The 14,963-nt window shown below is 34.9% G+C and overlaps 1 protein-coding gene and 1 non-coding gene across 2 annotated transcripts in view; both read left to right on the top strand.

The window, feature by feature from the left end:
* Nucleotides 1-14,963, top strand: part of ANKRD31 (ankyrin repeat domain 31) — a 114,715-nt gene that overhangs the window by 24,003 nt on the left and 75,749 nt on the right. Inside the window, exons 5-10 of the mRNA XM_049769077.1 lie at nucleotides 1,897-1,973; nucleotides 3,828-3,874; nucleotides 7,436-7,978; nucleotides 9,386-9,709; nucleotides 10,304-10,373; nucleotides 10,759-10,914. Of these exons, the coding sequence (XP_049625034.1) occupies nucleotides 1,897-1,973; nucleotides 3,828-3,874; nucleotides 7,436-7,978; nucleotides 9,386-9,709; nucleotides 10,304-10,373; nucleotides 10,759-10,914 (1,217 nt within the window). The remainder of the gene's footprint in view (nucleotides 1-1,896; nucleotides 1,974-3,827; nucleotides 3,875-7,435; nucleotides 7,979-9,385; nucleotides 9,710-10,303; nucleotides 10,374-10,758; nucleotides 10,915-14,963) is intronic.
* On the top strand, nucleotides 8,388-8,551 carry LOC126002428 (U1 spliceosomal RNA). Its single transcript, XR_007493136.1, has one exon. It is a non-coding gene; the product is annotated as a U1 spliceosomal RNA (small nuclear RNA).

The following is a 14,963-nucleotide window of genomic DNA, read 5'->3' as shown; positions in this document are numbered from 1 at the left end:
ACGATAGGAAAATAATAATATGTTCCACAATTGTTTTTATTCTTTCGTTTTTGGGTCAAACCCGGCAGTGCTCAGGCGCTACTCCTGGCTCTGTGCTCAGAAATCGCACCTGGCAAGCTGGGGTGACCATATGGGATGCCAGGAGTTGAACCCAAGTCTGTCCAGGGTTGGCTGCGTGCAAGGCAAATACCCTGCTGCTATGCTATCACTCCGGCTCATGTTCTACAAATTTTGGTATAATGAATTTTACCTGTAAATTTCACATTTAAATTCACCTGAAATTTATGGCTTATCTTATATTACACACACAGAAATAATCAAGATGTATCAAATAATTAAATATAAAAATTAATAAAATAATTCTAGGAGTAAAATAGGAGGAAATGTCATGATACTGATCTTAGCTGTTATTTCTTTAATATGAAATAAAATGCATTCAACAAAGGTAAAAAATACTAGGGATAACTCTTACTAGAAGACTAACAGAGATTTATTGTTAATATTTGCTAATTTTGTTTTAGACTTTCAGTGTACTTTTCTGGAGGGAGCAGAATTTTAGTGTACTTTTGTTTTTGTTTCTGTTCATAGTTTGTAGATAATTATTGTATCCCAATTTTAGATTTAAGTCAGAGTTTACCATAATTATTTTCTCACTTTACATAAAACATGGATTTTAATGGTCATATATTCTACTATATAGCAACTTAATTTGTTTGATCATTCCCTGTTATCATTGGACACTGAGGGTATATTCTTGCCTCTATAAATAATTATCTTTTAGTAATATAGGTGACCACTGCTCTATTTAGCCATACCTTACATTTTATGTTTTATGTTTGGGGAAAGATTGTGTTCAACTTATTTTAAATATGAAAGAATTAGATTTTAGGGGAAATTATGCTTTTCCATTTCCTTATAGAAATTATCACTCGGAGCAATTTCATTTCGGTTTTCAAGATATCTTATATTGATCACTTCTGTTTTTAGATGTGAAAGAACGCTCAATTTATTATTGTGCTTAGGATTCAAATAGCTATGCCTGCTGCATTAACACCTGATTTGAAAACAACTGAAACAAGAGACATGCAAAAAGCTTGTCTTGAAGCTATCTTGATTACATTTGTTTAGTAAATTAGATTTAAAAAATAGTTAACTGATTGCTTTTCTTCCAACTTTCAATTATCTCATGGTATATAATCAGGATTGTAGATTAGGTATGACCCTTATGTGTTTTCGACTTCTTTAATACTTTTCCTTATTTGTTATGAAAAAGAATAATGAATAATGTCCGGAAATTTTCTCATGAGTGGCCTTCACTTACATTTGATACTGTAATTACAAACTTTCAGTATACCAGATAATATAGATAGTCAAACTAGATATTACAGGACTAATTTTTCTCCTTGACTTCACCCTCTTCCATTTTTGACAGTGATATTCAAAATTACTTTGAGACCTTATAGTTCATTTGTACTCCCAAAATTCACCCATTAATTTTCAGCTCTCCATAATATTTTCCTTTTCACTTATTTAATAGTAGCAACTTGGCAATAATTATAAAACTAGTGGTAATGTGGGGCCAGAGAGATAACACAGCCATAGGGCATTTGCCTTGCATGCAGCCAATCAAGGACAGATGGTGGTTCAAATCCCAGAATCCCATATTTTCCCCAGGCCTGCCAGGAACAATTTCTAACCGCAGAGCCAGGGGTAACTCCTGAGCGCCACTGGGTGTGACCCCCCAAATAAAGAAACTAATGATCATGTTGTAACAAATGATATTCTACCTGAAAAATTACTTTAAATAAATAAAAGTTTAAGTTGAATTTGAATGAGAAGTAGTGCTTTTTCTTCCTATTTAACATTTTTCTTTATTAACTGACACTTTTATTTTAGAACTACACAAAATTGTCCAATGTTTACTGAGTCACTTCCCCAGGCTGAACTTTTACTGAACCAACAAAGCATACAAGGTATGTTTTCTTATATAGTTATATAAAGTTCACATAAATTTGTCTTTGCCTAAAATAAAGGCTTTGTTAGAAATGGATTTATTTTAATTAGTCTGGCCTTCTATACTTTACAACCATAATTGATATAGAAAATAAGTGTTACTGTGGACCTTGGAATGTACTTTGTAAAACTGCCTGTACGAGATGCTGATTTGGTAGTTTCAACACGTTATTCCAGAAACCTGCTCTTTGACTCATAATTTGGTAGCTCGAATTTGAAAATTGCTTTCTGTGATCATACTATCAGTAATATGGATGTCATGTCTGTCATGACTGATAGTCACAGACACTATGTTGCTTGGGTTCAGCTATATTAAAGGTTGGCTGTCTACTTATTTAAGATGCCTTCCAATGATGACTTGAGATTTAATACTGTATATAGTATGATAGTTTAACTCATTCTTAGTGATAATGGAACATATTTCAAGAAAAGGACACAAATAACTCCTGAGCGTAGCTGGGTGTGGCTTAAAACAAATTAAAATGTTTAGGGGAAATGGAGTCCACATGGTACTCAGGGCTTAGTCCTGACTCTGTGCTTAGAGATTACTCCTGGCAGTGTTCAGGAGACCAGGTGTGTGCCAGGAATCAAACTGGGGTTGGCTGTGCGAAAGGCAAGTGTCTTAACCCTTGTATTAAAAAACTATGTATTAAAGCTGAAAAAGTTACATTTTGAAAGCATGATCTTCTGCTGCTACACAACAGCAGTACTGATGATGACTACTATAAACTCCAGTGTGCACTACTGATTTTGTATAGGTCTTGGTCTATCATTTTAATTTTTCTATTTTAAGAAATATTAATCATAAGTGTCAAGTGTATGAGTCTTATGTATATACAAATGCTAAATCAGGGATCCTTAAAGGATAGATGATCTTTCTTGCATCATGAACATATATAGATGTGTTTTGTAATACTATTAATTTGAAATACAGTATCACTCTACAACATTCATCCAAGGTGCCAACATCCTTCCACTGCTATCCATGATCTCTTTACAACCCTCATCCCACCTCATCACTTAATAAACACAGTTCCTTTGGCAGACTCTTAAGGTCTGTTGTAAATGCCTGTTGTTTATTCCCTTTCTATGTTTCTTTATACTCTACATATAGCAAGCATATTTATACTTACATTTTCCCTTTGAAAACCTGTCTTACTTGTCAGGACTCAAAATAAGTTGAGTTTTAATTGCTTGCTTATCCCCTAGCTCTAGATTTGTCTAGTCTAAAGACTTACCAAACAGAGTGAAGCATCTGTAAGCCCTGAATGTTTTTATATGCTGGAGTGCCTGGACCATATGAGGCAAGAAGGAATGAAGTAAGAAATAATTTTTTGCTATTCCTCCTGCAACTTCACTTCATGTGAATGACCATATGGCCCCCTGGTGAGGGATGAATGGTAAAGGTGGGGTCATATTCAGGACAATTTTAAATTTTTTTGATCTCTTTATAGAGTTTTCCTCTTCATTTAACACAAAATAATGGTATTGAGAAGCAGATAAGATTTTTTTCTCATGTAATTAAAAATACTTAGAATAACTAAGCCTAAAAAGAATTTAGTTAAATTAATTCCAAATAATCATGTTACCTGATTCATATAGAACATTATTTTAAGACATGTAAGGTTGCCTTTTATAATTTCTTTACCAATAACATAATAATACTATCATATAAATCAAAAAATATTTATAAAATACTTGCTATGTCATATGAATTTCCAGTCATGTCTAGCTTTATCATTGAAACTGAGTAAGAAGAAATGTGTTTAGTGTCTTAGAGATACCTGATTTAAAACATTTATTTTTTTTTCCAGTACCTGAGTCTGATGATAAATCTGAAGTTTTTCCACATCCAGGAAAGGTCAGTTTGTAAAGCAGAACTATGCAGATCATGGGCTTAATTTTTTTAATTTATATTGATTTATATATAAGTTTATACATTTATATATCAGTTCCATTTAGGCTCTTTGCCTAAGCAGGAATATAACTCAATCCTTTCAAGAAATAGAAATTTTTCTTAGTTAAAAACCTTTCTAGTTTTATTCTTCTTTTGGTGGTGGTTGTGGTGTCAATACCCAGCAGTACTCAGGGGTTAGTCCTGGCTCTGTACTCTGGGATCTTTCATAACAGGGCTCATTGGACCATATAGGATGCTGGGAATTAAGCCCAGGTTGGCCATGTTCAAGGCAAGCCTCCTTCCTGCTGTACTATAACTCTGGCCCAGCATTTTTCTTATTTATGTTTCTTATCCTAATGAAATAGTTTTTCTTTTAATTTTTATTTGGGACTTTTTTTTTTCACCATACTTGACAGTGCTCAGGGCTTATACCAGGCTCTGTGCTCAAAGCAATTATATGTGGTGCCTAGGATCAAACTAGTATTGGTGGCATGCAATGAAAGGGAAGTGCCTTAAACCCAGCTCTATCTTTCTGATCTTTGTTTCACTCTTTTTTTATGTTTTAAATTTCTGCATCAAAGGGAGAGATCATCAAGGAGGGTGAGAGGGAAACTGGGGACATTGGTGGTGGGGAATGTGCACTGATGAAGGTTGTTGTACATTGTATGATTGTAACTCAATCGTGAACAACTTTATCTGTGGCAAAAACTGTATTGTGAACAACCTTGTAACCATGGTATTTAAAAAAATATTAGAACCTCCAAAAATAAATTAAATATCAAAATTAATATTTTTTCTGCTTCAGATCCCTTCTCTGTAGATTTGACTCAGTGAATCTTATTTGGAGCAATTTTTCCTTTTTTTTTTTTTTTGTTTTTTGTTTTTGGGTCACACCCAGCAGCACTCAGGGGTTACTCCTGGCTCTTTGCTCAGAAATCGCCCCTGGCAGGCATGGAGGACCATATGGGATGCCGGGATTCGAACCACCATCCTTCTGGATGGAAGGCAAGCGCCTTACCTCCATGCTATTTTTCTGGCCCCTATTTTCCCTTTTTAATATTCATTGTTTACTGGTTATATACCTTTTCCAATCACTTACATGCTCTGCCATTAATAAATTTGAGAAAAAGGATATTTTTCATTTGTGAAGTTTGGAGAATACTGTATTTATGTTCCACATTCTCTGAAAAGTCTAAGAGATCAAATCTATATCAAACTTATCTTTATTAGTTTGAGTTACTGTGATTAGCAGGTTTTTTTTTTATATCCTGGCTATTGTACTAAACACTGTTGTGAATATGCCTGTCTCCTTTAGAATTATTATTTTTGTGTTTGGGGAATAGATGCCAAGGAGCAGTGCTACTGAGTCATATGGGAATTTTATTCCTATATGTTTAAAATTCTTTCAACCCTGAATTACTGGGTTATAGTAATGACTCATAATATTGACATAGAAATGTGTCTTTATGGGGCCGGGAAGGTGGCGCTAGAGGTAAGGTGTTTGCCTTACAAGCGCTAGCCAAGGAACGGACCGCGGTTTGATCCCCCGGCGTCCCATATGGTTCCCCCAAGCCAGGGGCGATTTCTGAGCACATAGCCAGGAGTAACCCCTGAGCGTCAAACGGGTATGGCCCCCCCCCCCCAAAAAAAAAAGAAATGTGTCTTTATTTTTCCTATCTTCTCTGTTCACCTTTGATCTTTTATATTGTACATTTGCATATTCACACAGAATTCAGGAATTGAAAGGTGAAATTACCAATATTTTCCTGCTTAATGTGTTTGTTTATTTTTGTATATTTATTTACTTATTTTTTGCTTTGGGGCCTCACCCGGTGACTCCAGGCTCTGTATTCAGAAATCACTCCTGGCTTGCGGTCCGTCCTAGGTTAATGTGTGCAAAGGCAGATGCCCTACCGCTTGCACCACCGCTTCAGCTCTTGTTTGTTTATTTTTGTAAAACTCAATAGAATTTTTTTTTTGCAAGGAAGAATGTTACAAGTTTTACCTTCTGTGAGGTTTTCAGATAAACTGATAAACTACCTATGCCATCTTTGGCTCTTTTTTTTTTAATAATAATTTACCATAATTATGATAATCTTTTTTTGTTTAAAAAGTTAAAAAAATAATTGAGGGGCTGGAGAGATTGCACAGTGGTGGGACATTTACCTTGTAGACCCCAAGCTTGCCTTGAGCGATTTCTGAGCATAGAGTCAGGAATAACCCCTGAGTATCACCAGGTGTGCCCCCAAAACAAATCAATTAATCAATAAACTGCTTTTAAAAATATTATTTGAATTGCCATGAGATACACAGTTATAAAGTTGTTCATGATTGAATTTCAGTCATGAAGTCTCCAACACCCATCCCTTTACCACTGTACATTACCTGACACTGATTTCCTAGTTTCCACCCCAGCCTAAACCCCAGTGGCAGATACTTTTCCATTTTTCCTTTTAGGCTCTGTAATTTGCAGTCTGTTACAGCCAGGGTATCACTATCTCTTTTCAGCACTAGTTCTTGTACAGAGTGATCAATTCTAACTATCGTTGTCATAGTGGTCCTTTCTCTGTCCTCACTGCACTCCCCTTTTCTCTCCCTTGTGGCAAGTTCCCTCCTTAGTCCAGTCCTTCTGGCCCTTGTTTCTATTGTTTTTGAGTTCATCCATGTGTAAGCAAATTTCACAACTTCATTTTTCCTAACAGCTGCATACTATCCCATTATATAGATGTATCATAGTTTCTTTATCTACTTATCTCTGCTTGGGTTGTTTCCAGATTGGATTGTTTCCAGATTCTGAAAACACTGTTGTGAATAGTGTTGCAATGAACATGATGCCTTTTCTGCATTGTGTTTTTTGGGTCCCTAGGAGATACTTTTAGGGCTCTTTTCTTAATATAAGTAATCAAACTTCAACAGAATAGATATTTGTCATGTTATTATTTTCCAGCCAATTTTACTTTGTGCTCTGCTGTTTATAGTTATTATTCATAATACATAGTTAAGAGTGATTAGGTAGAGAACAGTAAAGTATTTTAATTTATAGTAAGGGAGGAAAGTTGGTAAAACAGGTTATAACTTATCAATATGAAAAAATATAAGATTATAATTTGATAGTTTAGTTTATATGAAATTAAAATTCTGACTTTTTATTTGAAAGATAATTTTGAGATATATCTTGGTAATGGAATGTTTTATTAATATCTTTATTTAAACACCTTGATTACACATATGATTGTAGTTGTATGATTTTAGTCAGATTAAGAACAGCCCCCTTCACCAGGTCCCAAATCTCTTCCTCCCCACACCTCCCCCACCTGTATTCTGACAGGCTTTCTACTTCCCTCATTCATTCACATTTTTAACTTTCTTTAACTAACTTTCTCTAACTGCACTCATCACTCTTTGTGGTGAGCTTCATGTCATGAGCTGGACATTCCAGCACTCCTCTCTTTTGTCTCTGAGAATTATTGCACAAAAATGTCTTTTATAAAAAAAAGTAATGGAATTTCTATTTAAAATACACAGGAACTGAGTGAAGACAGTGATTCTGCTGAATTTAGCCTCCTTTCAGGTACTCGTATCACAGTATCTGAAAATAATGCTCTTGTCAAGGATAAATTGTTAATAGAGCCACAGAAGATGTTATCAGGATCACATGTATATTCTGAACCTAGAATGGAACTTCCATTGGACATGACTTCTGAAAAAGCAAAGAATGAAGAAGACTCGCTTGAAACTTTTGTCTCTGCCCAAGAAATTATTGAGGAGGATAGACTATTAGAAATAATAAGTGATTTTGAGCCTACAGAACTGAAGACCCCATTGAGTCATTCGTCATTTTCTATGCCAATGCTTTTGACATGCCACAGAGATTTACTAAAAAACACAAATGATAATGCAATGCCACCTGAGTTGTTATCAGCCATAAACACAATGTCAGAAGCCCAGGTGGACCCCATCTACTGTAGAGAAGAAGAGGAAGGCAGCAATGTTGGTGCTGGAAGTAAGCATTTAGAGGGGGAGCCTATTCTGTCTCAGACTCAGGAAGATTGTACACAAATAGCAGAGGCAAGTTTTGATGCTCATGGTCTTATTTCACGATGTGAACAAGATTCCAAGTTAGCCGAGCTGCAGGATGAACATCTTCCAGTGCAAGTAAGTGTGAATCTATGATATTTTTGATATTAATATTTATGCTTTAGCCATACATATTTTTTGTTTTGGGTTTAGGGGCTTCAACCAGCAATTCTCGGGCATTACTTCTGATTAATTTAATTCTGGTTACAATATCTCCAACAGATATAATAGAATTAAAAATGATCCAGAAAAAGAGAAACTATCACAGGGAGAATTTTAATCTAAAAATAGATATTATGACTATACAGTGAAGGAAATTATAATTGGTATGAATAGAGTGAGCACAAACTTAGCAAGTCTTCAGGGAAAAAAGGAAACCCTTAAAAGTAGACTTCTTTATATACTTACCTGGCAGGGGCGATTCCATGATCACGAAGGTGGTTTCCCCAGGGTGAGGCTCGCCCATTGCACTGCGGGCGTGCTGACCCCTGCGATTTCCCCAAATGTAGGAAACTCGACTGCGTAATTTGTGGTAGTGGGGGACTGCGTGCACGCTCTCCCCTGTAAAAAAAAAAAAAAAGTAGACTTATTTAGAACAAATCAAATTCACTATTTTTAATTAGTTAATACAATTAATAGAGTTTGTGACATTGAGGAACTTTGCAAGCTAGATAATTATATTAAAAATTATATTCAAAAATTATACATTGTATGTATAAAAATACATCTTTATGAAAATAAATCTGTAATGGAATTTTAAGGGGCATTAGATAAGTTTATGAATTATAATCCTTATAAAGTCAGTGCAATCTGTTAAAAATTTGCATTGCTGCAAATAATAATGAATTACAAGTCAATTACAAGTCAATTACAAATAATGAGTTACAAGTCAGAACAGACCATTGATCTGGCTTAAAATGATTTTTGTTGTTATTATTGTTGTTTTGGGCCATACCCTGTGATGCTCAGGAGTTAGTCCCATCTACGTGCTCAGAAATCGCTCATGGCTAGGGGGACCAGAGATCAAACTGAGGTCTGTCCTGGGTCAGCCACATGCAAAGCACATAGATGCTTTAACTGCTGTGCTATTGCCTCTAAGAATGATATTTTTAAAGATTTTTATGTGTTTCTCATTATTCTATATTACCCATTTTCTGTTAAAATATCCAAAGTGACCTTTGAATTTTGATGACTATTAATAACAATTTGTACTTTTGTTCTTAGGCCTTCATATTTGATTATTTATTAATGAATTTTATTAATATATTTTTATTATGTTTACATGTCTGTTTTTATATCTTACCATATGAAATGTGATCCAAAGACAAGGTAACACTTAATTTCTTCTTGTTTAAGTTTTGCAATATTTATATAGTGTATATTTACTTTTTATTATAGCCTGTAGAAGACCAAATTCCATTTGGATCACAAGCTTTGGTGCATCAAAATGTCACTTTTTGTGATCCATTAAATAATGAGGGGAATTCAAAGCCCCTGGAAAATAACTCTGATAAGGATACTCCTGGTGTGTTAAGGAGGTCATCTAGATTGAAAATAACTACATGTGAAAAGTACAGTGATGACTTGTATACAGTGCCAAAAAAGATTTTACAAAAAATACTTGCCTGTGAGGTTCAGACAAATCGTAATTCCTCAAATAAGAATCTCAGGTATGCTATTAATTTACATCTTTCCCTCTTAGTATACTTTGTTATGGAAAATGTATTGCTTGAGAAATGGAGTCAGTATATAGTCAATCCTAAAAAAAGAATTTTAGTTTATACTGTTGTTTTATTCATTTGTTTTTATTCATTATATATTTTTGGTTTTACAGCTTAGGGATGGAGTCTCCTAAACTTTTTTGAGAACTTGTGGGCAATATCTGTTCCCATGGTTAGTAAAAGGGCCCAACCTGGTAGTTCTTGTGGAGTCATGTGACAGGGATTGAACTCGACGCATGTGCTCCAACACTTTAAACTAGTTCCTCAGCCCTTACAATTAAAATAGTTTAAATCAGAAGTGGAATATTTTTTGTATTCCAATTAGAAGTTGATTTTTCTTTCTTTTTCTTTCTGTTCTTTTTTTTTTGGACCACACCCAGTGATGCTCCAGCTTATTCCTTGTTCTACACTCAGGGATCACTCCTGGTGTGGTTTGGGGACCATATGGCATCCTGAGGCTCAAGCCTGTATCGGCTGTATGCAACACAAGGGCCCTTTTTACTCTCGCCAGCACTGCTGATAGTAATTTTATTTTTAAAACATTTTACTTTTCAAGAACACGAAATAGAGCATTAATCATTGAAACTAACGTAAGACTATACATTCATCCAGGCTCAGGAGTAGAGAACAGATCAGGAAAAGCAAAAAAAATGCAGAAAAATATGGTGAGCATATTTTGAATAGGCTTGTTCTTCAAGCCTGTATTCTCCTTGAGCATGTACTGTACTTGCTTTTTTCTTTCTCTTTTTGCCTTTTCCACTTTGGAAAGTCCATGTTCTATCTTTAACACATACTTCCTCCCTTTGTCTTCTTTCACATCTAAGTAAATTTCAATAAAAACTGTCTTGTATCACAAAATTATTTGTCAATGCTAACACTTTAAAGCTACAATTATTTCTCTAGACTTTTAATCTTCAGATGCCATATATAGTTGAATGATGCACACTTTAATAATATACAGTTATTCCAGAATATTTTTTTGGTTTTACTCTGTTACCTATGTTACTTCTGGATTTGCTTATTTTTCTTTTATCAATTCTCACATTTCAGATAAAAAAAAGTTCAATAATATTTTATTGGCTACTATTAACCGGAAAAATAAGTTTGGAGAGAACTTACTATATAGGGCTGCTCTGCGTGATGACACAGATCTTGTTATTCACTGTTTAAAAAAGGGTGGAAATGTTAATCAACAATGTTATGCTGGTAAGTTATGGGGTTACTACCCAGAGTTACCTGAGATTTTGTAGTTTCAGATGAGTGAATCCTATAAAAATATGACATCATGGACTTAAGGGAAGTCACCTCAAAGTTTCCAGATATTTTTATAATTATATAATATATTAATATCAGCATAATTTTATACAAAATATAAATGACATAGTAGCCATATGTTTGATAAGCACTTTTAAAATAAATGAATAGATAATATGTGAAAGGTATATTACCAATTTTTGCACTATTACATCTAATTTACTACTCAGGCTTTAAGTAATTGTCACCATCATCTCTCAGGTCTGCATATCACCATATGCTCATTGTGGGGAAGGACATACAGTGCCAGGGATCAAACTAAGAACTTTGCACATACTAGGTATATGCTCTGTTACTTGAAATATGTCCCTGACCTGAAAAAAATTACATGTGATGAAGGATGTGAATTAGATTTAGAGTGATTATATTGTAATAATAAATATGAAATCATTGTTGTTTGCCTGAAACTAATGCAATGGTATATTTTGTACCTTTTATTTAAAAAACATTTGCAGTAGAGAGATAGTATAGTGGGTAAGGTGCTTGCTTTGCACACAGCCAATTCAGGTTTGATCCCTGACACCCCTATAAGGTCCTTTATACTCTCCAGAAGTGAAACCTGGGTGTAAAGTCAGGAGTAAGCCCTGAGCACCTCCAGGTGTGACCCAAAATTAATAAATTAAAAATAAAAACAATGTAGTCATTCTTTACTTATCAAAAACAAAGTTGACAACTTGAAAATAGGCATTAAAATAAGCTCTTGGAACCGGATAGATAGCACAGCAGTAGGGTGTTTGCTTTGCACACAGCCAATCTAGAACAGATGGTGGTTCGAATCATAGCATCCCATATGGTCCCCAAAGCCTGCCAGGAGTGCTATCTGTGCACAGATCCAGGAGTAACCCTTGAGCTCTGCAAGGTATACCCCCCAAAAATGTTCTTAAAAAATAGAGGTCAAAAGACATCTCTGATAAAACCCTCTTGGAGTTAAAAAATAAAACAAAACAATACAAAACAAAAACCTTGAGTGTTATTTTATATAGAATTCTGATGTCTAAGCCTGAGACACATGAGAACTGAAAAGAAAGGTGGATACAGGCCAGGATAATGTTATTCAAAGTTTAAGCCAACAGAAAAAAATGAGAGGCAAAATTATTGAGGTCTATATAATACAGAACAGATTATACCTCATTTCTTTGTAGGTGTTAATAATTACTGCATTAGAACTGTATCTGACATTAAATCTTTATAAATGTGTTAATTATATTCTCTTTATAGGAATTTACTAGCTTATAAGCTTTAAAATAAATTTCTTCCAAGGTGGGTATATCTTATGGTTTGTTTTAGATTTATTCACAGCATGGTGCTCCAGAATCAGTCCTAAGAGTGCACAGGGGAATATGCTGTATTGGGTATCAAATTTGATGCTCCTAAAAGCATGCTTTTCAGCCTTTTAATGTTCTTAGCCTTGTTTTAAGATAGTCATAGTCATATTTTTATTTTTAAATTTTATTTGCTTATTTTGTTTCTTTGGAGGCCAGATCCAGCCTTGCTCAGGGATCACTTCTGGGAGTGCTCAGGGAACTAAATGCAGTGCTGAGGATTGAACTTGGGTTGGCTACAAACAGACAAAGCAAGCACCTTACCCACTTTAACATCCCTGGTTACATTTTTAAAAAAGAAAAAAATGTTACTAAGGTGTTTTACTACCTGCTGACTTAGGATATAATAAAAGTACTATGATTATAAGATATGTTCACTCTTTTTTTTTTTTTTTTAACCATGGTTTTACAACAGAATGATTAGGGCTGGAGAGATAGTACACAGACAGCTAACCCTGTACCACATGGTTCCTGAGCCTCTTTAAGAGTAATCCTGGGCCAAAAGTAAGCCTTGAACACTGCTGGGTATGACTCCTAACACACCCCTAGTACATATTTTAACAATCTCTGCCTTTTTTGGGGGGAATGATTAGTCATATTTTATTTAATGTAAATAATTCACTATTTATTCTCTGTTCTTCATCTTTTTATGTATTCTTTCTTATCTTTACATTATTTTGTAGTGGTTACTGTACCGATTTCAATACACCTTATACTTGAGCTCATCATATTTTATTAAAATAAGAATAGCACATTCATTATTGTCTCCTTTTCTGTATGCAATTACTGCAGCAAGTATTTATATACATTTAAAATTCAAAAGTACATCATGATTTTTACTCTAGATAGACATGTACTTCTAGAAATTTTATAGAAAAAACCCTATTAACTGCACTTATATTTAGGAAGCACTTAACTTTTTCCTCAAGACTCTTAATTAAACCAAAAGGCAGAATTATTTCTATGATATTTTATGGTAGTGATCCTTAACGAGGTAACATTCGGAAGTTTCCAGAAATATTTGTAATTATTAGAGTAGGATAAGAGGGTACTGTTCCATCTGTTGGATTAAGACCAGAAATACTGCCAGATATCCAGTTGTGTGCAGACAGTAAAAAATTATCATCTAGATTTATAGGATTCAGATTGAGAAACCTGGTTTATAGAAATACTTCTAAAAAAAGAATTAGTGCATTTTTAACGTGTAACTTTTAGGTTATATTAAATCAGTTATGATCTACTGGCAATTATTCATTAACTTTGTATTATAATTTTAGTATCATGGCTACAATAGTGTTTAAGTTTATAGTATTGGTGCACAAAATTACTGTAACCCTCCTAGCCCCAGCAATACTCCAAAAACTCCAGAATATTACCTATGAAGTATCCTAATAAATATAAAAAGAAAAAACATGGACCTTCTGAATAGAAAGATGTGTTCCAACCTATTGTACCATCTCTCTGGCCCAGAAATATATACTTTTTTTTTTCCAATACACTTATTTTTCACACAGTCTCTGTTGTTTGTATTAGGTTTCTGTATTAAAGATCCTGAAACTGCATATCCTACATTGAAGTCAGGATGGTATGGAGCATCCTCTAGTTTCACCTCACAATTAAAGGGCAATTCAGAGAGCCCTGCCCTGTAAGCAGATCGTTGTTGTTCTTAAATCCCTTAACAGTGTTAAGGGAAGCGTCTTTTGAGCACGTCGATGTCAGAGTAGCGGTAGGGTCATCCCGGTAGAGGAATGCTTCCAGGTGATGTTATAAACAACCTTGGATGTTTCGTAGATGGCTTCCCTGGTTCAGGGGTGAATGGAGAATACCCATTCTTCTGAGGCCTGTGCCAGGTCATTATGTCAATGTTCAGGGTATAAGGTCCCATTGCACTACAAGATTTGTTTGTTCCTATCTCTATTAGATAAGAACTTATTTGTATTTTAATGTGCCTATGCAAACAAGGAACAATGCCACGTGGCATTATCGGCACATATGGGGGCCACAAGAACAAGTCCAACAATCCCTATGACTTGGTTCAAACATAAGCACTAAACTGAGGGACTCTTTCACCAAAATTCCTTATTAAACAGCTCACAAAGAGAAGAAAAGATAAAAAGTGGGGAAAATCGTCACTGTATAAGAGAATATGTAGTAAGAGTTATAGTTATCAAAGAAAATACACGTAAAATATTCAAAAGACATACATATCCATTTTATGTCTTTTGAAGTAGTTGGGGGGTATTAAATCCAGTGCACCACTTTGGTCTGTGACCAGGCCTGTGCAGTAGTGAAGTTAAAAAGGGTATATGAGAGGTACTGATGGTTGGGGGTGAGAGAGTTAAGGAGTAAAAATGAGCTTTGTAGGGGTGTGTGAAAGGGCAGAATACAAGATGGACATTCTGCATACACAAAACATACCTTAAGGATAGGGAATACTATTAATATATACTGTGCCCCCGCGTGGTTTTGAACAGGTAGACTGACTGGTAAGAAATTTCCAATGACTGCCTTAGAGCAGTGGTTGGCAACCTGCGGCTCGCGAGCCACATATGGCTCTTTACACTTTTAATTTGGCTCTTCTGTGTGCTGGGCTGCCGCTCCAGGAGTCAGGACTCTACT

Source organism: Suncus etruscus, chromosome 2, assembly GCF_024139225.1.
Source record: "Suncus etruscus isolate mSunEtr1 chromosome 2, mSunEtr1.pri.cur, whole genome shotgun sequence".
In the NCBI taxonomy this organism is placed as follows: domain Eukaryota; kingdom Metazoa; phylum Chordata; class Mammalia; order Eulipotyphla; family Soricidae; genus Suncus; species Suncus etruscus.
The sequence above is the reverse complement of the archived record's forward strand: the minus strand, read 5'-3'. Positions and strand labels throughout refer to the sequence as shown.